Raw genomic sequence first — 26,558 nt, forward strand, 5'->3', positions numbered from 1 at the left:
TCATTTTCCCAACCCCTGGTCCAGCACCGTTTCCACAGGAGCTGCTTCCTTCATGGAGAATGGTTTTCAGAATCCAAGATATGGGCTCTGGATATACTTGATACTACTAGTATGTCATTGCTTCTAGGCCTCTCAGCAGAGATAGCTGGGAACTATTGTATACATATGTGTAGATTTGTATACACGCATTTATGTCTGTTGATAGATCTATGTCTATGTAGGTATCTGTTTGTCTATCAAGAATCATGAGTTCACACTTGTTTCAATTCCAATCCAATTCCACAAGGTTTATTCTAGTCTTCCCACTTTCTGTATTTGTCACTTCTCTGTCTGACAGTAAGAAATCTGGCTGCCATTCTCCTCCATGTATTTATGCATTTGTTCAATTCTCCCTGAAGGTTTGATTCCTGGCTACCCTGGTCCAGTGCTGAGCCCTGTCACATGCCAATGGACCACTCCCCACCCAGCCTCAGGCTAAAGTTCAGTCCCCACAAAGAGGAAGAAGGGAGGAAAAGCCACTTAGGAAGTTCAGCTCCAGGCATGCAGCGCCCCCTTCCCTCCACTCGTACTGGACCAAAGCTGAGCCCTGGGCATCCCCACCCCACTAAAAGCTCAGCTCAGACTCTAATGGAGGTTTTTAATCAGAGAAAGTAAAGGGACTAGCTTTGCAATTAGAAGCTTCGAGCTGTGGATAAATGGGAAATTAGGAGATGTGCGGATAAATTAGGAGCCACTAATAATAGTCCAAAAACCTTAAAGTGGGACAGGGTCCTAGACAATGTCCCAGTTGGAGAGAGCATTCTCTTTGCCCTTACTTGGGCTTTCTAGAGCTGGCCACGCTCCATGGTGTCTGATTTATTATTGCCTGATTGCTGTCTACCTCCTGACCTCAGAGCCATTTTAGAGGAAATATCTTTGGGGGACTTTAAAAAATCATGGAATAGAAATGTCGAGTTGGAGGATCACATGCAAGTTTAAAGAATGCTTCTAAAAAATAACTGAAATTTACAACGATGTCCGCCTCCTAACAAAACCTGCATTTAAAATTTTGAGTAAAAAAAGAAGCCCTACTTTGCTGCAAAACCCAAGATAAGAGAAGCTTCTTAGGGCATAATAGCTTGAGGTGGGGAGAGTCTGCCATTAGAAATTCTGTACATTTATACCAGCAACAAATAGTGACTTGCCAGAGGAAACGGCCATTACCTTCTCTGAAAGCATAGGGGAGAAAAACCTTGGCAACTCACATAATCAGCCCTTGTCCAAAGGAAGGCAAAAATTCCTCCTTTTGTGTTGCTAATACAAACACAAGCTGCTAAGAAGTGCTAACAACCATGGGTTCTTGATGGCCCACATTATCTCTGATGGTCACCTTTACAAAAAGCAAACATGTGCTTGGGGGGACCACACTCTGCCTTTGCCCATTTGGCTGCCAAGTCCCACTGCTGCTTTACTGAAATAACAATGCAAGTGTATTCATAACCCTGGGTGGCATCAGAGTATTTGTTTCTGTTATTTAGAAATAGATCTGTCATTTTGTCATTTGTCATTTTCTGAAGTTATAAGCACCAGGGATCCTAGAATTTGCATCTCAGATCTACTCTATACTGCAATATTCATCATCCTGACCCTAAGAAGAAGGGTAATATAATAATTAAGCATGCAGGAGCCAGGCCATCTGGGTTTGAATCCTGATTCTCTTGTTTACCAGCTGTGTGACTTTGGACAAGTTACTTGACCTCTCAGAGCCTCTGTTAAGTCACCTTGTAAAAGGGGGGAACTTATAGTACCTTCTTCATAGGGTTGATGTCATAAATGAGTTCATATATGTATCCCACATCTTGAGTGAGCTTAGCCCTGAATCCTGCTAGGACCTCTGCAAAAGAGGCTGGGATGATGCAGAGCTGGGGCTTATAAATCCACAGTGCTGGCCTCTGTGATAGGGAGCAGCCCCATTCTCAGCACCCATGTGTCCGAGTCCTGGTAGATGTGGATGTGAGGAAGGTGGCATTGACATCCGTATGAGACCTGGCAGCAGGCAATCTAGGCCTAGACTAATTAATCATCTAACTTCTCCAGACCTCAGCTCCTTGTTGTTAAAATGCAGATAATAATAGTACCTATCTCACAGAACTGTGGAGAGGATTATAGGAGACAATGCTTTTAAAGCAACTAACACAGAACCTGGCTCATTGTAAGCTCTGTAGAAATGTTAGAATCTCTACTGTTATTGGTGATAGTGTGTGATATTAGCTAGATTGCTATCACATCATGGCTTATGGCTCATAGCTAAGGGCCTCTGCCCAGCCCAAGGCCAGGGGATGGCTCAATCCAGGCAGAGTGACAGTACCACGGTCCAGTAGGCTGGGCTTTGGGCAGGACTCAAACACCATCAGGGACACAAAGTCAGAATTGGGAGACCAGCACTAAAATCTAAAATCCAGTTATAAAGACAGGCCAGCCCAAGTACACCTGATGCTGGGCAGGGGTCAGGAAGATTAATTCCAGCCTTGGGGAGGTAGGGGTAACCCTCTGTCTCCTGCCTGCCCTTGGTCAAGGGTCACTTGCTCAGGAGCTGGGCAGGCTCCAGCCTGAAGTGACAGAGCCTCAGCTGTGATGTGTCGGCTCCCAGAGCCTTCCCTGCAAACAGGCATTGACAAAAGGGACAAGAATGTGGAGAAGGGCTGAGAGGAAAGAAAGGAGTATAAAAAGAGAACACTGGGGGAGCCAGAGTCTCCCTAACAATTTGGCCAAGGGCCCAATTGAAGCTAAACACCTTAAGCCTAGAAGCTGAAGGAAACCATAGTGACCATGTTTACCATCCTCCTTACACAGGGCCACGATCCGTTAGCCAAAACCATTGGGGCAGCTGTGTTTTGGGATTCAGAATTTTTTCTATTTTAGAAGTATGTTAGGATTACTAAGACATAAATTGTATTACACCCCTAGTAAATTCTGGGCGAAAATCCTGTAATCCAACAGGCTAATATTGCTGCAGTAAAATGTGTAAATATTTACACTAAGTGGGATGCAACCTATAAAGGCATCATGTCAATTCAGGTCCAGTGCTGTCAGCAAAGAGTTTGCACCACACCAAAGAAAACGTTGTGGTGTTCAGAGCTTTGGGGACTTTGGAATTGGTGGTGGCAGTTGTTGAGTGGACACAGCTGAGATGGGTGACCAGCCAAAGGTGCACACACAGTTCCCTGGGGCTCCACTCGTTTGTCGCCTCACCCTTACTGGGCGTCTGCTGCGCTCCAGGCACCGTGCTAGGCACTGAGGTTACAGGGGTGTACTGGTTTTCTAGGGCTGCCATAACACAGTACCACAAATGGAGTGGCTTAAAACAACAGAAATTTATTCCCTCACAAAAACCAAGTCTGAAATCAAGGTGTCAGCAGAGTCATGCCCTTTGGATACCTGTAGAGAGAGCGCTTCCCTGCCCCTTCTGGCTTGCGGTATTTGCTGGCAATCCTTGACATTCCATGGTTTGGAGATGCGTCACTGCAGTCTCTGCCTCGGTCATTACATGGCACTCCCCCCGGGTGTCTCTCTCCCCTCTTATGAGGACACCAGTTGTACTGGATTAAGGGCCCACCCTGCTCCAGTATGACCTCACCTTAAGTGATTACATCTCCAATGATCCTATTTCCAAATAAGGTCACATTCTGAGTTACTGGGGATTAGGAGTCTGACATATCTTTTTGGAGGATACAATTCAACCCATAGCAAGTGATAAACCAAAACAGACACAGCCCCATGCTCTCATCAAGATAATTAACAGTTGAGCCGGGTAGTCAGATTACAAGGGCATTGAGCACAGCAAAGGAAACAATCAACAGAGTAAAAAGGCAACCTATGGAATGGGAGAATAAAGTTGCAAACCGCATATCTGATAAAGAGCTAATCTCCAAAATATACAACTCAATAGCAAAAAAACCCCTAATAATTCAATTGAAAAATGGGCCAAAGACTTGAGTAGACATTTCTCCAAAGAAGACATAAATGGGTAACAGGTATATGAAAAATTTTTGATGTCATTAATCATCAGGAAATGCAAATCAAAGCCACAATGAGATATCACCTCACACCTGTCAGGATGGCTATTATCAAAAAAATAACAGACCACAATTGTCGGTGAGGATGTGGAAAAGTCTGAACCCTTGTGCACTGTTATTAGGAATGCAAAATGCTAGAGCCACTGTAGAAAACAGTATAGGGATTCCTCAAAAAATTAAAAATAGAACTACCATATGGTTCAGCAATCCCTGTTCTGGGTATTTGTCTAAAAGAACTGAAGTCAGGATCTCAAAGAGATATTAGCGCTCCCATGTTCACTGCAGCACCCACTATTCGCAATAGCCAAGATGTGGAAACAAACTAAATGCCTATCAGCAGAAGCGTGAATTTAAAAAAAATTTTCTATATGCCTATGGTGGAATATTATTCAGCCTTAAAAAAGAAAATTCTACAAATCTGTGACAACACAGATGAACTTTAAGGATATTATGCTAAGTGAAATAAGCCAGTTACAGAAGGATAAATACTGCTTGATTCCACTTACACGAGGTGTCTAAAATAGTCAAATTCATAGAATGGAGGGTGGTTGCCAGGGGCTGGAGGGAAGGGGAAATGAGAAGTTACTAATCAACCAGTGTGAAGTTTCAGTTAAGCAAGATAAGTTGCAGAGATCTGCTGTACAAGAGTGTGACTAGAGTAAACGGTATAGTAGGAGAATTTTACCCAGCTGATGGCTTTCTCCCTGAGAATTAACCTTTCTAATGAAGGCAAAAAGATGAGTAAAAGTCAAACAGGCAAAGTGGAGGAAGAGCATTATTGCCCTCACCCTCTGATGCCTAGACCAGAGCTCCTCCCCCGTCAGCACTGGACTTATACAGAAGCCAGGCCCCAGAATCCCAGGAAAGGCCTGTAAGTGTCTCACAGGCTGCCAGCCACAGCCGCTCTTGTCCCCAGGCTGGCTCCCTCTGGCCTGTAGTCCCTCCCTCAGGAACAGCCAAAGGTACAGAATGCAGGCAGGCGGCTATCAGCAGCCGGTCAGCCCCAAGGCTCCCAATTGCAGCCTCTACAGAGGGGAGAAGTCGAGGTGGAGTTTCTGTTTTCCCTTTTCTGACCAAAGTTGATTCAAATACTTTCAACCCAGAATCAGCAAAGTGCTTAATACACAGATAGCTTCCGCTGACCTCCTCTCTTGAGAATGTAGTGTATTTTTATCACGGGTAGGCAGATATGTCTGGTTGGTGAGTTTCTCTGAGCAGTGCTGAAGTGGCCTCATGCCTGCCAAAATGCTTCTGCTTCAAGGTCCCAGGGACTGAATTTCTGCCAGAGGTGGGGACAGAAGAGGTGTAGAGTCTATACAATGTCAAGTTGTAACCTTGGCACAGCATTCGCTGTGTAGACAGCTCCTCTATGAGACAGAGGGGTCGTCAGCGGTGGCCATGGTTGTTGAATTTTATTCTACCCCCACAACATTTTAGTGTTTCACTTAAAAGTGGAAAACCATTCTTTTTTGAAGCATAACAGAAAGAAAAGTGCACAAATCCTACATGTAGGGCTTGGTGATTTTTCACAAAGTGGATCCAGATCCAGCAGCTGGATCAAGATCACATCCTGGAAGCCTTCCCCTCATACGCCTCTTCTAGTTTCTGCCCGCCAAGCATAGCCACTCTCCTGACTTCTAACAGCATAGATTAGTTCTGGTTTTTGAGCTTTATATAAACGAAATCACAGTATGAATTTTTGCACTTGTGGCTTTCTTCACTCAATTTTATGTTTGTGAGACTCATCCTTGTAGTTTATTCTCATTGTTTTATAGTATTGTATGAATATATCATAATTTTTTATCCATTCAACTGTTGGTGGACATTTGGGTTATTCCCTGTCTGAGCTATTATGAATAGTGCTGCTTTGAATATTCTTTTTTGTTTTGTTTTCTTTTTTTTTTTTTTTGAGGAAGATTAGCCCTGAGCTAACATCTGCTGCCAATCCTCCTCTTTTTGCTGAGGAAGACTGGCCCTGAGCTAAGATCCATGCCCATCTTCCTCTACTTTATATATGGGGCGCCTGCCACAGCATGACTTGACAAGCAGTGCTGGGTCCACACCCAGGATCTGAACCTGCAAACCCTGGGACACCAAAGTGGAATGTGTGAACTTAACCGCTGCACCACCAGGCTGGCCCTGAATATTCTTGTATATGTCTTTTGATGAATATATGCACATTTTGGAGGGAGACTATATACTTGTATTGTTACTGCACAAAATTGGAGTTCTCTTGCCCAAGGCAGTTAGCCAATTAATTAGGGCATCGGCCTTTGTGAAAAGACATCAGCTTTATTCTTCAAGGTGGGCCTGCAGGGAGACAGGGAGTGTGTGCCCTCAGCTCTGTCTCCCCAATTCAGGATTTGGGGTGAAATTTAAGAGGTTAGGGAGAACAGGCTGGCATGTGGAAATGCTGATGGGACAGGTTTTGATTTGTGGGCTTCAAGCATTTATGGTAAGGTTCTAAAGATTTATGACAGGATTCTAAACATTGATGAGGTTCTAAACTTTTGTGATAGGGTACTAAACATTTATGATGAGGTGGGGGAAGAATTTTAACACCGGATCTTCCTGAATGAGAGACCCCTCACTTCTGCTAAGAGTCCGACTTTCAAGTTCTAGTCATGACTCAGTCCTTTGGTTCCACAGTCCTTTCTGGTGAAAATTTCTTCTTCTGCACATGCTCTGGCTACATGACTTTGCACGTTTTCTGAAAGACAATTCTTAATCACTCTGTTGATAAGAGACGGAGCCAGTTGAACTGGTCCTCAAGGGCTCATGGTTACACTATTAGTTGTCTATTGTTGCATAACAAATTTTCCCAAAACCTAGGAGCTCACAACACAAATAAACATTTATTACCTCTCACAGTTTAATAAGTGAGGAATTCAGGAGCCGCTTAGAAAGGTAGGTCTGGCTCAAGGTCTCCCATGAGGCTACAGTCATCGGAAGGCCGGACTGGCTCCAGCAGATCTGCTTTCAAGGTTGCTCACTCACATGACTGGCAAATTGGTACTGACTGTTGGTGAGCAGCCTCATTTCCTTTGCGTGTGGACTTACCTTAAGACGGTCTGAGTGTCCTCATGACATGATGGCTGGCTTTCCCCAGAGTGAGCAGTCAGAGAAAGCCAAGCGGAAGCTATATCCTTTTTATGGTTAAGCCTTGGGTGTGACATAGCATCACTTCTGCCCCATCCTGTTCATTACAAGCGAGCCACTAAGTTCAGCCCATACTCAAGACTCCATCTTTAGAAGTGCAGAGTTGCAAAGAATGTATGGATATATTTTAAAACCAAGAACCCACAACATTTTAAAGCTTGGAATTAACCCAAGCTAGGGATCTAAAAATAAGTTTATAGAAATTCACACAAGGATCTAAAAGAAAAATATTCAATCCAGCCTCCGCTTCTATTCTTAAAATTCTGTGAATGTTTATAGGACAATGTTCAAGAGGCAGCATGGTATAATAGAAAGTACAAAGGCTTTGGAGCCAGATACACCCAAGTTGAATCCTGGAGTCACTACTTATTAATTATTGGTACTTGGGCAAGTCAGCCTCTTGGATTCTAAGATTCCCTCAACTGTAAAATTGGGGAAATCATTAGAGCTTATCTCCTGTTGTTGTGGAGGTAATTAAATGACATAATGTGTGTAAAGTGTCCTGTATGATGGTAGGTCCCTTCCATTTGCTAATTTATCAGGAAATTATTAACCATATACATCAACTCTCTAGAAGGTGCTATGATGAACCCTATGAGAGATACAAAACTCAGACACAGACCTTGCCTTCAAGAGGTTTATACTCCAGTAGGGCCTTTGACAGGAAAAATAATTGTAATACATTTGAGAGAATGATCAGTGTCTGGAGTGGGTATGGATACAACCCTTTAGCTATAGATCAAATTTGGAGGTATAGAAATGGAAGAAATTTTGAGGGGCAAGGAAAGGACAAAAAGTATTCCAAATTAGGAGTAACAGCTTGAGTAAAGACAGAACTGGGAACCCAGGGGGCATGAATTTGAGAATAACAAAGTAGTTTGCTACAGATGTGGCTTAAACATAGGGTGAATGAGAGGAAGCCAGCCCTGATAGTCTAGTGGTTAAGATTCTGTCCTCTCACTGCCACGGCCCGGGTTCATTTCTGGTCAGGGAACCGCACAACCCATCTATTGGTTGTCATACTGTATTGCTGTGGTGCTGAAAGCTAAGCCACTAGTATTTCATAACCCCTAAAGGGTCACCCATGATGGACAGGTTTCAGTGGAGTGCAAGAAGGTGAGAAGATGGCACAAAAAGACTGGGCAGTGTTCCACTCTGCTGTACTCAGGGTCACTAGGAGTTGGAATCAACTTGAGAGCCCTAACAGCAATAGATGAAAGGAGGTAGTGGAAATAGGGGTTAGAAAAGTAGTTACATATCAGAGTAGCGGGAAGAGATTGAGGGAGTATACACTCAATTTAACAGTCTGACAAAAAACTTTAAGGCCACAGATTTTTTTTAAACCAATTTTCAGGGTTAGCTAAGGAAGGTAGGCTGGCCTAGCTACTGAAGGATGTACTTGCCGTGTTTTTCTTGGCTAACTCCTATTTGTAGAATTTTTGTGCCTCACATTGTAAACAGAACTTTCTAAAACTGATCATTAAAGAACACTTCTGACTCAGAGCCCGAGCAACTGAACTTTTTCCTTATCATTCCCATTGTGGAGGCTGCAGCAACAGGGAAACGCAATGGGACTGTTTTTACAGGGTCTTAGCTCACTCTGTGTACTTCTCAAGACTTGGTTGTTTGGAATGGCCAGTTCCTGCACTCTGCTCATCCATATGTATTTGACTTCTACTTCCAGATAATGAGCCATCCTCTCCACCTATTTCCCCTCAAGAAGACTGATCTGTTTAGAAACCTTCACTTTTGTTACATTCTCCAGTCCCAGGCAGTGATGATATTTATACATAAGACAGAGACATTTCTGTGCTATGATGGAAGTTTGAAGGAAGTTGGAGCCAACAACCTTTCACTTTGAAACCAAAGAAAAACAAGCACAAATTTTCCAGTCTTGCTAAGAATGAGGACTAGAGAAATTAGCAGAAAGGCTTCTTCTAGACCCACTGTTCAATATGCAGTGCCCAAGCTTTCATGTGCTCAGCCTATGTCTTATGTAGCATAACCCCCCACTTATTTTGATGAAGTTTATATGTTCCATCAAAATAGACATGATTGTGACCATTCTTGATAATTTTGTGGGTAAAATTGGATGCTCCATTTTATTACCTTCTTTGCTTTATTCTAAATGAATTCTAGAACATGAAAGGAGAGGATGGGTTCTAGCCTTGGGATAAAAATCCCAGCTAGTCTTGTGTTGAAATTGTCCACATTCCCAGTTAGGCGTCTTTACTCCATTAGCAACACATGACGTCACAGGAAATGTTCTCTGCACAGGTGCTCAAGGTGTCCTCTTTCTCTCTGATTTCTTCCCAGGTGGGAAATTGGCAAGTGGAGTCCATGCAGTCTCACCTGTGGGGTTGGCCTGCAGACCAGAGACGTCTTCTGCTCCCACCTACTTTCCAGAGAGATGAATGAAACAGTAATCCTTGCTGATGAGCTGTGTCGCCAGCCCAAGCCCAGCACAGTACAGGCTTGTAACCGCTTCAACTGCCCTCCAGCCTGGTACCCTGCGCAATGGCAGCTGGTGAGTTCCAGAGTTACTCACTATTGGAGTTTGTGTTTGCAGCAGTGATTCTGGACAGGGGACGGTCTCTTGGAGTAGCTTTGTCCCTTTAGAGGAATATTCAAAGTCTATTCATCCCTCCCTTCTTCGTACTGCCCCAACCGTCCTCAAATCCAGATCTTTTCATTACAAATACCACATTCTTTCTACTGTGGCACATGAAGTAACCTCCAAAAGCAACTCAAATGAACCATCTATTAACCTGAGCCTATTCACTCCAAAGTTTTCACCAGGCTAAGAAAAAATTTAAAAAATAAGGACCAGGGGTGGGTTTTCCATAAAATTAAATTTGTTCTGAATTCGTGCCCTTTCTAGTTTTTTGCTAATTAAAATTCTAAGAGATGAAAATACTAGCCACTGATTTTTCATTCTTTTTTTAAACATAATTACTTAGTCAAAAAAAGTTAGAAATCCTGAGTCAATTACAGACTTTTAAAATTTTCCTTTATTTTCTATGAATTCCAAAAGCCCCAGAACTATTATTTGGAAGTAGCGGTTGGCAAACAGCAGCCCAAAGCCAAATCCAGCTCACAGCCAGTTATTGTAAATAAAGTTTTATTGGAACACAGCCACACCCATTCTTTTATATACTGTCTATGGTGGCCTTTGCACTACAAGGGCAGAACTGCATGCTGTGATAGAGACCAGATGGCCCACAAAACCTAAAATATTTACTCTGTCCTTTCACAGAAAAACCTTGCTGACCCCACTCTAAAACATCCATTATAATAATACAAACACAACTATTTTATCATAAATCCTATTTAAAAATTAATATATATTTATCAAACTTTAGTTAAATAATCTTTTTGTATGCCTTTAAAAAACACAGAAGGATTTTAGATTATTTGGATAGAATCTCATTTTGCAATTTTCTCTCCATTAGGATATCAGATGTAGCTTTAAAGTGACAACAGTGGTCGCAAAAAGTAAACCTGAAAGGTGAGGGGGGCATACATCCCCGTTTTACTCAAACAGTTTTTCGCTCTTAAAAGTGACTCAATTAGAATGATAAATTACATGGTCATCCGACTGAGAAGGAGAGAACATAGCAGCACCCTTGCCTCAGTGCTAAGAGAGGGGGCTGCCATTTCCACACATCTCCACGCTTTCTCACAAGCAGTTGGCAGAGCGCCTTCCTTCTCCTTGCCCATCTTGGGGCTGTGATTTCATTAAGTGCCCAAAGAATCAAATAGTAATGAGTGAGCAAAACGCTACAGTATAAAGCGTCCAGACTATGTATTTTCTTTTAGAGCTTAAATGTATCTGGCTAAGTTCATAAATTCCATGCTACTGTGTCATGGTTTTTGGAAGTCATGAGAATGTAATATGTTTTGAACATCTATGTACCAGTGTTCGGTTAAGAAATATATATTATTTCACACCTAATTGAAGATAATCCTTACAATAATCCAGTGAAAAGTAGGTTTTATTATCTTCGTTTTAGGTTTGAGGAAATTGAGGCTCATACAGGTTTCAAATTCAGGATTCCCATCAACCCAGTTTTGTGTGATCATTTCCACTATACCCCGTTGTCAGAGACTACTATGGCTGAAAGGACCCTCAGGGATTATATATAAGCCCCTTTGTTTTACGTATGATGTAACTGTGGCCTTGATATCACCTTGCCCAAGATCATAAAGTCTGGTCCAGAACCCAGATATCTTGATCTAATGCATTTATACTGTCACCTTTAACTGGAATGAATTCCTGACCTTAAACTGAACCACTAACTCATGCCAACCCTGAGAAAAGACCCAGAATCAGCTCAAATCAACCTCCAACGTTGTATTAAGTCCCTATATTATTAATTTGTGTTGCTGTTTGGTACACAGTAAGTTCTGGATAAACTGTTTATTGGATGACAAAATGAATGAATAGATCAAGAATACTGCCCCACATGCCCTGAAAATTCCAACTTTATATCTTACTGATAGGTTTGTTTCATGGTTATAGGTCCTAATGTTGACCTGGCAGTGAAACTTAGTGAAACGCCACCTCTTTTCAATAGCCACACATGCTGCTGAATAATGGCAGTGACCTATGATGTTTTTTTTTAGTTTTTAGAGCACATCCATATACATGACCTTTTTTGGTCTATTGCCATTACCACCACCCCCATGCCCAGTGTCCCTATTTGAAAGAGTGGATTTCCAAAGTGTCAATTGTTCTTCCATTTTCCATCTACATTAGGCTGGTTAAGACATGAATTTATTTCAAAAACTTTTTCTATTTCCTTCCATTAGGGGGAAGCTTTTGAGGATGAGTCAAATTTAAGTCCATTTTACAAATCAGGAAACTAATAGCAAACAGTTTGTTGAAGTTTATTCAATGAGCCACTGACTACCATTTATTAAGATCTTTAAAAAGCATCTTGTTTCATACCCAATACGTAATGATTGTGAAATATATTCAGACATAATAAGAAATAAAGAACAAGGAAGTGAAAGCCACCAGTGATTTTATCCTCTAGATAAAATCCCTTTAAGCATTTGGGGCATACAGTCTGTTTTAAGAATCCTTGGCCACTGTTAGGAATCTCTCTAAACCTAGAAGAAACAATAGCCTATTCTTATTGCATTATCTCCTAGAATCCTTCTTCTTTAATCAGGCTTTGTTAGGTAAAATAAGCTATTACTGACCACTTGTTAAAAGAGAGGAAGTCACTGTTTATGCTAGATGGTGAAATAAGTCAAGAGTAACTTAGGTGTCTCCAAGCTAGTTGGCTGTCATCTTAGGACACCAATTAGTTAAGATACCAGCTATTGACTATCCATTTGCCTGGTTGGCCCTCCGCTTCCTTGGCAGTCCTTGTTGGGACAAGGGAACCTGCTGTGCACTCACATGGTCTTCTCCATTTAGCTGCTTCCATCTACTGGAGGATAGTGCTAAGGTCTCTAATCCTTCAACACCCAGCTTACAGTCATTTTTCATATGAAAGAAAGGGAGATGGGGCATCAAATTCTTCATTTAAAGGGAAGCAGATAACAACCCTGATAGATATTGGCCTGTTTGAAGAGAGAAACTCCCCATTTTTGCTGTTTGAACACTGGGCTTCCGCTGACCTCATGCATTTGCTTTTCCTCCTGGAAAAGAAAAGCGTAAATTACATGAATTGTCGTTTGCCAGATAAGGAATGCAACCTCCTTTGTCCTTTATAGAGCATTTGCCTGACAAATGGGAAATGGCCAATATTTGCACATTCTGCAGTTCTGGAGAGGACTAGCCTGGAGTCCAAGTATTTACGTTAAAATTTTTATTTTAGAAACAATTAGGCAGAAATGAAGCAAAAATCCTGGCTTTGGTTTAGGGGGCCTTCTTTATTTCAGTTCTACTTCTTAATACTGCATCCCTTGGCTTTTATCTCTGGTCTTGTGTGAAAGACATTTAATATTTATCTTTATCAATTTAGTTTTAATATCTTGTTGGTTTGTGTTCAGTTGGCTTTTGAAACACATATTTAGTACATTAGTCTGCTGAATCTTCTCTAGTTTATTAAATACATGCACTCAGCAGCAGCAGCATCTTTGGTTGTTGGCTATATATCACTTTTTAGACACCTCACAAGGGTCATATCATGCTGGTCTATTACAGCCCCATGACTGAGAACCACTTTATGTATCTCATAAGTCAGTCTGAGATATTTTGATCAGGATGGTCTTCTGCTGGGATTTTTTTTCAGTGACTCTCCATTGCCATAAAAAATAAAAAATAAAGCCACGTGGCTTAGTCAGGGCTCATCCCCCTGCCCCTCTGCCCCTGCCCATCTCCAGTCATGGTGCTCCCATCGCTGCTTTACCTTCCTATCTGCACACACTTCTCCCTGCCCACATGCAGTTCCCCTCGCCCCTGCTTGTCAAATTGGGCAGGAGTCTTACCTCTTCTACCAGGACTCGTCTACTGTCCTCCCACACTGAAGCCACATGGTCTTGATGATCAGTGCTGCTCATTTAGCCGTCACATACCACCTCACCTGGACAGGCATTCCCCTTGGATCTTCTGAGTTAGACCATAATGTCAATGACGGCAGAAACCAAGGGAACTTCTCATTTTAATAAGAGCAGCCCTTACTATGTATCAAGCACAGCTCTAGGTACTTTACATATTTAATTCACTGAATTCTCACTATCCTATGTGATAGTTATTACTATTATCCCCATTTCACAGATGAGGAACCTGAAGACCTGAGAGGTTAACATGAATTCAAATTTCATGTAATACAACTCATTCTACTGCTCTTGCCTTTTCCCTTTTAATCGCTAAACAACCCTGTGTGGAAAGAAGGCTCAGAGAGGTGGCACTGGTGCTGGGTCACATAGCCTGTAAATGGAAAACAGGGTCTGGAGGCTTCAAACTCCATTCTCTTTTCCACTGTGCCATGCAGCTTTCCCAAGACCTCTTTACCGTTTGCTCTAAAGTATTAAACTGTGAGGAAATCTGATACCAGCCCTAAAATCAGCAGTTTACCTAAAACTCGGTATTTGTTGCCTTATCCAGGGCAGTTAATCTGTGGCTGTTCCCTGTTGCTGCTGTAACAAATCACCAAACATTTAGTGGCTGAAAACAACATGAATTTACTATCTTAGAGCTCTGGAGGTCAGAAGTCTGAAATTAGTTTCACTTGGCTGAAATCAAGGTGTTGGCAGGCCTGCATTGCTTCTGGGGGCTCTCGGGGAGAACCCATTCCCTTCCCTCTTACGGCTTCTAAAAGCTGCTTGCTCCTTTGGCTCACGGCCCCTTCCTCCATCTCCAAAGCACTCCAACCTCTCATCCTCTCCTTACATCCTCTCCCTCTGACTCGCATCATCCTGCCTCCCTTTTATAGGAACCATTGTGACTACATCAAGCCCACCTGGGTAATGCAGGCAATCTCCCCATCTCGAGATGTTTAACTTAATCAGATCTGCAAAGTCCCTTTGACTGTGTAAGGTAACATGTTCACAGGCTCCAGGGAAAAGGACATAGATGTCTTTGGGGTCATTCCTCAGCCAACCACAGTCTGCTATATTGTGGGCTAAGCTTTAGTCTCTGTTAGCACAAGGTCCTTGAGATTAGCAATCTACCTTCTACTGCCACTCTCCTTGCTACTCTCTGTGAATTTCATATGCATCAATCTTCTTTCTTTATTTGTTTTCATTCTAAAAAATAAATTTAAAAAGAGAAATGAGAGAAAAAGAGACAGGTGCTGGAAGGGTTAAATTGATATGAATTACAGAGTCCACTATGAAGCATAATTTATATTTCTCTATATTGCTTATGTTTTATGTTAAGGATTGTGTCCACCAACTGTACACACATATTGCACACATCTGTGCAGAGACGGAAACAACAACAGCCCCTATTTCCTTCGTGCTTAAAGCTCTGATTATGTGGCCATTTCCCCGTAAACCATTTTTTTAATCAGGGTTACAATTCAAAATGCTTGTAGTTTAGCTGTGTAAAAAGGTATCTGAGAGAAGAGTCCTTGCTGGTAATATTAAGAAAAAAGAGAATTTTAATGATAACTCTAAATGCTTGAGAATTAAATTTTTCGTTTTCTTGATTTTATACACACACAGAAAAGAATGACGTTAGTCTGGATTAGAGGGCTGAATTCTGGCAGAAAGAGTTGATCTAGTCATCAGTTTTGTTATATTCCAGTGACTAAAATATAAATCCTGGTAAGTTAGAGACCATGTTTATTAAAAATGTTGTATCCTGGGAGAAAAAAATCTATTATGATTTTTATCTATTTTTGTAGCGTATTTTATAAGGAAATGGACTACCTTTAGAAACAACAGCAAATGTAAGCAAAACAGAGATCAGAAGTCAAAATTCACGAGTTTTTTTTATTTATTAGTTAGCAGACAACTCTTTGTAATAGTTGCTCTGAAATTTAGTGGGTGTGCAACCCATGCTTCACATACTAACAGGAATATTAAACCCAGAAGATACGTTGCACACTTCTTGGACTTCCAGGGTTAAGAAAGCTTAGTTGATATTAGATGAACAAGGTAATTCAAATCCACAAAATGGTTGGGGTAGAAATTCTGTTCTCATTTTAATAATTTTGTTTAGTGAGATTCCAGACCCCCTTTTCTTTGTTTCTCTGAGCCTTAATTCAGTTCGGCTCACTCTCAACCTCTGTTACATACCACCCACTGCCTCTAACCACCTTTTGAACCTCTCAACCTCGTGTATCACAAAGTTACCTCAAAGTCCAAAGGTCTAACACCAAGCTCAGTAACATCCTACCTGCCACCTTCCCCAGCAGACCTGGTCTTTCTTCAGAGATCCTGTGGTTTGGGTGACAGCACCATCCAGCCTCTTCTGTAGCTAGAATCTTCCGGGGCCATCTCAGCCTCGTTTGTCCTTCACACTCAGCCAACACCTGGATCTGGTTGATTCTACCTCCTATATTCTCACCAACACCAACTGCTCTCTTCCTTTCTAATCCTTCTCCCATTGTGTTGGTTCCAGTCCTCACAACTAAGCAAACCATTACAGCCTTTACTTGGTCTCCCTGTGTTGTCTGGCTTAACTCTCATCCAGTGTTTCCCAACCTGGTATTGATGTTTCTTTACTACAGGCCATCTGTTGAGCCCTTAAAATAGTAATATGTGCTGAGAACCCCCAAATAGGTCTGAGGTATACAGTGTTATTTAGACTGTTTTGACCAGGAAGCCCTTTTCCCATGGTATACCCATTAGCATCTCACAGGGCAATAGTCTTTGGGACCCATTGGTTTGTGCCGCCTGAGTCATTTTATGCAAATTAGATCATGTTACCGCCTACTTTAAAACCCTTAATGACACCCCAGGGTCTTAAGTTCAAATTATGTCTAAATCCCTTTACTGTCTGCCCCTCATCTGGCTTCTCAGTCTCATTTCCCAACTACTGTTCCCCTTGAAGCCTGTGCTCCATTTTCCTCAGGGCTTCTCAGAGTTATTTAACATGCCATGCCCTTCATAGCCTGGTCTCTGCACACATAATCTGATGCTCCAACCCTCCTTATCTCCCTGGCCAGCCCCTGCAGTGTCATTTCCTCTGTAGAGCCTTCCCAAATTTTCTGGAAAGACTGAATTGTGCTCTCCTCTATATTGTCTCTTTGTGAACTGATCATATTTGACAGTCATTTTTTTCTTCCTGACTGCACTGCAAATACTTGGGGTATAGTAACCATTTATTAATCATCTTAATCCCCAGCACCTAATACAGTGCCTGGCACTCAGTAAGTACTGAATAAATGTTTGATGAAAGAATGAATGAGTGAATGAAGAAATCAATGAAATGAGTTAGAAGCTATAAGCAGAGCACATTATGTTAAAACTGGAAAGTTGACCTCGGAAATAGAACATAAACATTATTTTGTTGGGCTCAATATATATCTTGAGGTCCCAAGAAAATGAGCTCAGCTCTCAGTAAATTAAACTACCGAGATGAAACCAAAAGTGTCCATACGAGCAGAATTTATTAATGTGCTGATCTTGGGAAAAATCTCTAAAAACACACAACACTTGAGCCACTGTATTTTTCTATAGGAACATAACTTTTAAGTGTTCTCCTTCTTGTATAATTTTTACTTTTCTTATAAAACAAAGGAATTCATGATCTTATATAATGAAACATGTATGGCAGCTAGGATAAGCAATATAAATACTATTTTTTGTTATTTATTCTGTTTATGGTATATATTTAAAAATAAATACCCCTTATGAAAGATAGACCTCTTCATACCACAATATTCTTTTAAATGATGACTCACAAAGGCAATCATTTTTCATTTAATTTTATTAATTTTCTCTTGCTGTTCCTTTAAAAAAAATTATATTCTTGGGGCTGGCCCAATGGGATGGTGGTTAAGATCATGTGCTTTGGTGGCCTGAGGTTTGTGGGTTTGGATCCTAGGCACAGACCTACACTACTCATGCTGTGGCAGTGTCCCACATATGAAAAAATGAGGGAAGATTGGCACAGATGTTAGCTCAGGGACAATCTTTCTCAGCAAAAAAATAAATAAATAAATAGAAAACTGTGTTCTTTGCATTCTGCCTCTCCCTTCCAAACTGTCCGGTTCACCAGGTAATTTTGACATGTTCATGAAGTCCTCACAGACTTTGGAACCTTTATTAATTTTAAATTTCATCTTCTCCAATTTTAAATGTTTTCTAAAAACACCTTTTCATCAATGTAAACACACCAGGGAAACTTTTTGAGCAAAGACGAGACAAGCTCTTAAGAAACCCTGACAAATACTCCTGACAATATTAGTTCAGCAGGATGGCTGTCTACCGTACCTGGAGGGTCAGAGCACACACTGCCACTGGCTGGAACCCACTGCTGACTTACTTAGAAGCAGCTTCTGGCTAATGATAAAATAGCCTGATAAGAGGTGGGTGTTCAGCCCATCTGCTGGATGTTTGTTTTACATCTTTTAAACATCTGGATTTGGGGCTCTTTTGTTCATCCAATCACCAATTCAGCAAACATCTATGAAGTGTATGCTTTTTGCCAGATGGTATACTAGCCACTGGGGAACAGAAAGATGAGTACATTCCCTTTCCTCAAAAGATGCACAATCCTGCATTCATGCGGGGAGGTGGAGGAAAATAGCAGGCACATGATCGACTAGTCCTTATAGGAGAGATGCAGTGCCTTCCAAAGTCAAGGTGAGATGGGAGGTGATTCATTCACTGTGAGGCAGAGGGGTTAGAGGAGGCTTTAGTGAAGAAGTGGCCTTTGAGCTGGGTCTTTAAGGATGTCTTGGAAGTTTCTAGATGAGCAAGGAGGGGAAGGGCGTTGCTCACAGAGTAAACACCACGATCAAAGGCCTGAACAGAGAGCATCTCTGTGCCCAGGGATGGGCAAATTGTCCATTGTAGCTAATACACTGGCCCAGGGAAGGCTGGCAAGGAGACTATCTGGGAAGCTCAATGCAGGTTAGATGTGAGGGACCTGAAGGACTTTCTCAGGAGTCTAGATTTTATCTTCTGGGCATTGAGAATTTCCTAACACATTTCTGACATCACTAGTGAAGTGTCTAAAATGTCAGTCATAGCTAACAGAAACTTCAGGGGTATGTTCTTTGTGCCTGACAAACTCAATAGAACCCATGGGGAATTTGACTGTGAATTATAATCAGAGAATTGGAAGAACAGTGGTTTGATGTCATTGTGAGGTTTAGAGGATAATGATTTTATGAATCGGCCATTCCTTGTCTCACAGGAAAATACACCGCCTTTTCACTACAGTGTACATATTTACGGATCGTACCAAAATGTCACATACCTCCAGCATCAGTCACAAAATGTCACTCTACTGTTCAGCTCATATCCTGACCACTTCTTTACTGGGAAAAAAACAAATCATTAATTTTAAAAGAAAAAACAAGAGAGAGGATGTGGAAGAAAAAAACTAGACATGGAGTCATCCACTCTTAAGGTCTCTTATTAAAAATGTAACAATTTCATAGTGGGGAGTTTTGAATGCAATTCTCAAACACTTAACATGAGCAACAAGAGAAGCAAAATCTCCTCCTTCATAGAATGAATAGTCTAGTGAACGATAATTTCTGAAAAGAATGAGAGCTATTTAAATCACTATTTTAAAAATAAAATAAAATGAGGTTAATAGGATAGAGACTGCTTTGGCTAACCTAGCTGGGAGGTTAGAGATGGCCTCTCCAATCAGGTGAGACTGGAATTGAACCTGAATTATTAGAAAGACTCAGCCACATGAATATGTAAGAGAAGAGTGTTCTAACTAGAGATAAGAGCAAGTGCAAATGTCCTTCCTGTGGGAGAAACAATACAAAAAAGCAGTGTGGCTGGAATATGCAGGGAAAGGAGAGAGTTTTATGAGATGAGATTGCAGTGGCATGTGAGGCTTCTCTTGTTCACTCCTAGAAGCTAGAACCATGCTTGGTCCATGATTGGTATTTAATAAATTTGTGTTGAATAAATGAATGAAGTTGGAAGGATTTGAGTTAGACAATCTCAAATTTCCCCTGGGGCAGGGACCAGAACATGTAGAGCTTTGCAGATCAAAGTTAGAGGAGTTGGGATTTTATTGTAATCACCAGAGGAGGCCTTTGAAAGGTTTTAAGCATGGGAATTATATGATCTGATTTATGCTTTGAAAACATCACTCTTGCTATTGCATGGAGAATAGATTGTAGGGGAGTAAGATGATATGCTGAATATCTTCCAGTGCTCCTATAGATCCATTCTCTGCCTTCTCCTCTTGTGTCCCAGGAGGCTGACCTATTTAGAACCTACCCTCTGTCTTCTAGTTGTGGTAAATCAATGGAGTTCTCAGCAGGCCACCAGAAGGAGAGAGGAACTGTCTTCAAATTGAGTAGCCCTCTCTAGCTTTCTAGGACCTAACCGAGAAAACTAGAAACTGGGAAAATGGTTAGGAAGCTTTGCAGTAGTCTAAGCAAGAGATGATGGTATCCTAATTTATTATTTATTGTGGAGGTAAGGCTTATTTATTTTGGAGGCAAATCTGAAAGTATTTGCTCATGGATTGAGTGTCAGGGAAGAGGTGGTGAGAAAAAGGAAAAACTCAAGGACCTTCCCTAAATTTTTGTCTTGAAGATGGCACCATTAAATGCATGAGGAAGACTGAGAGGAGAGCAGATTTGGGGTGAGGTTGGAGGGGCAGAATCAAAGTTCCATTTTGAACATATTTAGGTCAAAGTGCCTGTTTGCATTTAAGTGGACATGTTGAGTCGGCAGAGGGAATGATCAGAGCTTAAGATTTAAATTTTTGACTCATCAGCATCAACTTGTTTTTTTTCAGACAATTATGATTTGAACAAAATTACATTAAGTTCATGAAAATTTTAATAATTCATAGAATGGAAACAATTGTGGAGACCACAGCCCTTAAGTCTGGCAAATCCTTAGGAATCAATAATCCACGTGGTTAGTTGTCTAGTTATAAGAGTTCTGAAGAAGGACTGAACAATAAAAGTTATAACTAATCTAATGAGAGAATACCTCATTGGTTAGAACTGAGAATTTGACAGAAATAAGAGAAGGCTGAACCCAAGAAGTCATGCAAAAGACTATAAAACCAAATTTAAAACCTTAGCTGTCCATAGTAACAAGAAGGGTTTTTCTAAATAAATGGAATTCTTAGCCACCAATTTAAATTTCCCCCAACCACCAACTTTAATTTAACTCCACAAATATTTATTGAGAATTTACATTCACAAAAAAAGCACTGTGCTTGGCGGTGTGGGTAGAAAATGCATTAAAGAAGCAAAATCCTTAAAGAGTTTATTGAACTGCTAGTAAACAAGAACTAAAAGAAAAGTTTGCTTCTCAGAAAAATGAAGGTCAAAGAGTCACTGAAATGAGCCAGAGAAGCTGAAGACGTGGGCCACTTACAGCTTGAATCACTAGCTCTGAGGCCATAGATTTTTCCTTCATTAAGGCTAAATGACATACGAGACAGGCTTTTGGAAGGAACTGTTTTGATCTGTAATGAGTAACAATTGCAGTACTCTACCTACCCACCCAACTTCATGGCATAGCCTAGCAGCCACGTTCAAATGTAGCCTTTCAGCTGAGAAATCAAAGAGTCTAGGGAGAAAACATTTCCAGGGCTGCCACAATGTAAATGAACTATTTTAGAATGTTAGTCCCCAACCTGGATCATGGGCCGGCTCAGGTGGGTCAGAGATGGTCACAGAGTGGAGGCTGAGGATTGCATTGTGAAGCACCGCCCCTCTAGTAGGGAGACAGGGAGAGACCAAGCTCTTGGCAGGCTTGGTGCTTATAAGGCCTGGGGTCTTCAGCATGAAGCAGCAGTCAGAGTACCCTCCACTGAAGCCGAGAGGAGTTCCTGCAACCACAGGGAAGAGAAGCTGAGCTTAGACTGGCTCTCCAGTGTCCACCACTCCCAGCCCAGAGCAGGTGCTCATTAGGAGCTTGGGGAATATTGCATGGAATGGGAATAAACCAGTTCTGGCCCCTTTGGGGCCTTAGTTGAGTCACTTCACCTCTCTAGCCTCAGCTCCTTTATCTGTAGAGTGGGGATAAAACCTACCTCATACGGTGGTTCCATCTTTATCATCAGCCTTCTTTTACTCCGTGGGTAGGCAGTTGAATCCAGTCATAAGAAAATACATTTTTTCCCATGAGACTCAATAAGGTTATTTTCATTCCAAGTTTTTAAAATTTAAATTGCAAATAAAGGTCGTTCACCACTGGTTTGGATGGTTTGAAAGGCTCTAGAGTTAAAAGCCCTAACTAGACAAGGTGGATAGCTTTTATGACTTCCTTATCCAGGAGCTCTGTGACCTCAAGACATTCACAACTGCAAAGGGCATGCTTGCTCAGGGGGGTCCAACATCCCCTGGTTCTAACAGAGGCCTCTCTGGCTCCCACGTTTTCACCCCCACGTTTATTTTATTCCCATTGGAAATGGTGAAGAAGCATTCATTTAGAGCAATGGTTCTCATCCTGGTTGCACAGAATTACCTGCAATGTTTAAAAAACATTTTTTTAAGTCAAAAGACTGATGTCTGGGACCCACCTCCCAGAGTTGCTGATTTAATGGATCTGAGAGGAGAACCAGGCCTCGGTGCTTTTTAAAAGCTCCCAGGTGATTTTAAAGTACATCCAGGGTTGGGACCACTGAGTAAGAGGTGACAGCTGGGCCACAGCAGTGTTCTGACTGCATCCAAGGACACTGTATCACCATCCTATCTTGACTGTGGGCACAATTCCCCCTTGCAGTTCTGAGCACAGACCCCCACGAGTTCTGAGAGACCACTGCTGTAGCAGGAGCAGCTCCTTCAGCACAAACTCTCATGCTTTCTACAACCAGGCCTGATTTCCCAGCGAGCCCGGTGAACCAAGAGCAGCAGGGGAAAGAAAATGGGCTATTCTTGAAGAAAGCAGAGCACTCCTTAGAGTTTTTACAGTAAAATATCCCCAGCACAGAATAGTCATAGGTTCATAGATTCGCTAGGGTTAGATCTGACTGGAAGTAACAGAAAACCCAAAGTCACAATGGCTTAAATTAAAGAGAAAAGTATTTCTCTCTCACTTAAAAACAGGCCATCCAGGGTTGGGTATGGTGGCTTCATAATCTGGAAGAAAGGCTGCTTCCATCTTTTTGCCTGTCACTGTCCAAGATGGAAGATTAAATTTTAGACATCCGTGTTCACATTCCAGCCAACAAGGAGAAAGAGAAGGGAAAATGCCACACTCTCTCTGGGTGTTTCCCTGAAATTGCTGCACACAACCCTTCCATGTGTATCCCATTGGTCAGCGCTTAGTCACGTGGCCATGCCTACCTTCAAGGGAGGTCAGCAAGTATAGGCCATAGGCTGAAAAGTCATGTGCCCAGCTGGAAAATGGAGATTCCTTTGCTATTGCAAGGGAGGGGACAAATGCTTGGAGTAACAGCCAGCAGTCTGTGCCACAGGGAGCCTCTCTCTCCCCTGATGCAACTGGATTAGAACTATTAACTTACATGCAATGTGTTTGATTGGGGTCTCGCTGAAAACCAGTGAAATGAGGCTATTTTCCTTGTATCCCAAATTTCAGTGGCTTTTGTTCCCACTGCCCTAAGAAATCACCAATCCTACAAGAAAAGTGTTCTAGGGCAGTTCTGCAGAAAACCAGGCCTCATATCCAATGCCCCTCCAATAAGGTAGGGTGGAAGTTTATGCTTAGAAAGAGGGAAAGGGCTGCCTTCTCTGCAGATTAATTCCTGCAGATTTACACTGATGGTAGGAGCTCTCTCTCGTTCATTCTGGAAGCAGCACAGATTATTTTCACTGGATCGTAAATATGTTTAACTCTCTGTTATACTAACCTTTTAAACCAGTGGTCTTGGGTGGCTGCAAATCATAGTTTAGGAACAACTTTCTAAGATTTAAAGGCCCTTGAAATTCCTGGATGCTCTAGTTAAATACTTCAGACTAAGAGCGGAAGGTGTAGATCTGGCTACAAAATTCATTTCAAGGGGAGGAAGCAAAATCCTTTGGGCTGGTTTCTGGTTTTTCTCCTTTTTCTATTTTTTTTTTCTTTTTTCACTCTTAGTCAGCCAAGGCTATGGTAGGAACTGGCAATCAGACATTCTACTGTCCTATGTTGGGTCGACTTTCTCTTCCTTCCCCAGTGTTCCAGGACCTGCGGAGGGGGCATCCAGAAGCGTGAGGTTCTTTGCAAACAGCGCATGGCTGATGGCAGCTTCCTAGAGCTTCCTGAGACCTTCTGTTCAGCCTCAAAACCTGTCTCCCAGCAAGCCTGCAAGAAAGATGACTGTCCCAGTGAGTGGCTTCTCTCTGACTGGACAGAGGTATGTATGCTCCTCAGAAGGAGATAATAAAACAGGCGTAAGGAGGAAAAGAAAGCACCAGAAATGTATACATACCGAAGGCGAGAACAGAACAAAATAATCCTCCAAACATTATGGAGCAGTATTTTAGTAACCATTTATACTACAGTGTGTAATTAGCTTTTAACTAGGCTGCAGGGACGTGAGTGAAGCAGCCAGCCTTTACTTAATATTCGGATGCATGGAATTGTAAACGAACTCCTCATGGAACAAAGCCAGGCCTCACTTGTGCTGGATTCTTCTCAGAACACTGGGTTCTTCTCCCTCTGTCTCTACACCTGCCTTCCTCACCCCCCTGCACCTCCTCCTCCCAGATGTTTCTAGTCTCTACTCAGCAAGGGCAAAGCATGTCTAGTCCATCTCTTCCAAGTTACTGGACAATAAGGAACATGATTTATTAGGAAAAGAAGGCCAACGAAATCCTGCCTCTTTGCTGTCAGCTTCCTGACTCCAAAACTTCCACAACTTCTTGGCAAGAGAACCTGAGTTGCCCCCTTGCCTTGCATTTGGGGAGATGATTGCATCAGCATTCACCATTCCTGACTTACCTCCTAAGTTAGGGATACAGCCGCAACTAACCTACCTTTCTAAATAGTTCCTACACTAGCATCAATTAATTCCTTCACACCCAGCTTCAACTTGTTTCAGCCCTTACTCCTTCTTTGAATTGCCTCCAACTCCCCCGCTTCATAGGCCTCTGTGTCTTCCATAGAGAAGTCCCCCCAAAAGGACTGCCTCACAAGCAAACTTAGCCAAGAGCAGAATCACTAGGCCTGAAGTGAAAATCTCTGCATCAAAACCAGATGCAAGACCCTCTCCTTTCCTGCATATAAGCATCATTTGAATTGACCTTGCTGATCCCATTGCCTTCTCTGTATGACACATGACTCATAGGGTGCAGCTGCTGCTGATTGAAATATATCACAGAAATCCTTGCTTCTACGGAAGGGAGAGCTACCTCTGAAAATTAAGATGCCATCTCTTTCAACCTAGATTCTGAGAACTTTTGCCTCACATTTTATCACCCTATGCCGAGTTCCATCAGATGGTGCCTGCTAAGGGCCTTGCAACTGAGAGTTAACCCACAGCACCATAGGTTTTATAACTTGGCAGTAACATTGCCTTCTGGTGGTATCTCACCCCAAATGTCTCAGAACAGAAGGGGGAATGATTATTTGTTCATCTTTTAGGATCAGATTTATTTCGGCAGGATAAAGGATCAAAAGTATGTGGAAGGAGAATATGGGTAATGTGCATGCATGAAGACGTTAGTGACCATTTCTCCATGGAATGTTGATTTGGGGTATAGTATTATATATGAAAAAGTCATAACAAAAATATGATATATTTGAGCACTGATGTATTTGCCAAGTAAGTGGCTCTAAATAAAGACCTCCTCCCAGGGGCATATTGTAAAAGGCATTCCACTCCCAAGTCTATTGATGGTACTCTGCCATGAGTGGGATGCTGAGGAAGGGACTTGTGTGTGTTATAATTGTCTTCCCGTGTTCCTGGAGTTTGTGGCCTCTGAGCACATGGGACACAGAGAATTCAGGAAACATTCTCTCTGGACTGCAGATTTGAAGGAGGGACCCCTGTGAGCAGGCACTAAGGAGAGGAGATGGCTGAATTGCGGTCCCATGGGTCCCACTAAGAAAACAGACCTTTAGACCAGTATCAGACCCAAAGAAAGGCAAACTTAGGTCCTAATCCTGACTCTGCCACTTACTAGCCATATAACCTTGGGGTACTTAACCTTTCTTGGCCTTAATTTGCTTATTTGAATATTGAAGATAATACTTGTGTCCACTTATATGGTTATTAGGAAGCTTAAATTAAATGATGCATATAAAACACCTTGTGCCTAGTCAAAATTAACATTCATAATTGTTATGATTCTCTTCCATCCCTGCTCATCGTCAGGAAGAGGAGAAGAAATAGAATAAAGCACTTACCTTGACTGGCTGGACTCAGGGTTATGGCCTAGGCCTCCCACGGGCTTTGGCAGTCTTCTAGGAGGAGGAAGTTACATTTTGGGAACTAGGAATAGTTAGCCCTTATCGAAGGAATGTTAGTAGGTTCTGAGTTATCTGGGTTGATGAATGGAAATTCCAAACATTGGAGAGGGGCTCGGAATGGCGGGAAGTAATCACTGATGCACTAGGGTTAAACTCAAGCTGGTGGCATACAAAAGCGCCCCTGGGGATATTCACAGAGGCTCCAGTTGGCCCTGTCATCCTAACAGCCTTCCCCTTGGCCCTCTGGCTGCAATGAGACGTGCATTCCATACCCCGCACAAGGCTCCCCTTGGAGAAATGAAGACCTAATGATCTATGGGTGTTTTTCATCCTCAACTATCTGGGCTCAATCTCATGGTTACTGCACAGAATCCCTCAGAGACAGAATTAAGCCAAAGTTTTAGACAATTCACATAAAAT

General features: G+C 42.0%; 1 protein-coding gene across 3 annotated transcripts in view; it reads left to right on the top strand.

Moving 5' to 3' along the window:
- ADAMTSL1 (ADAMTS like 1) overlaps window positions 1-26,558 on the top strand; it is an 852,153-nt gene that overhangs the window by 709,995 nt on the left and 115,600 nt on the right. For all 3 annotated transcript variants that reach the window (XM_070495595.1, XM_070495594.1, XM_014845577.3), the window contains 2 exons: window positions 9,531-9,741; window positions 23,902-24,081. In XM_070495595.1, the coding sequence (XP_070351696.1) occupies window positions 9,531-9,741; window positions 23,902-24,081 (391 nt within the window). The remainder of the gene's footprint in view (window positions 1-9,530; window positions 9,742-23,901; window positions 24,082-26,558) is intronic.

The sequence above is a fragment of the Equus asinus genome, chromosome 23, assembly GCF_041296235.1.
Source record: "Equus asinus isolate D_3611 breed Donkey chromosome 23, EquAss-T2T_v2, whole genome shotgun sequence".
Classification (NCBI taxonomy): Eukaryota; Metazoa; Chordata; class Mammalia; order Perissodactyla; family Equidae; genus Equus; species Equus asinus.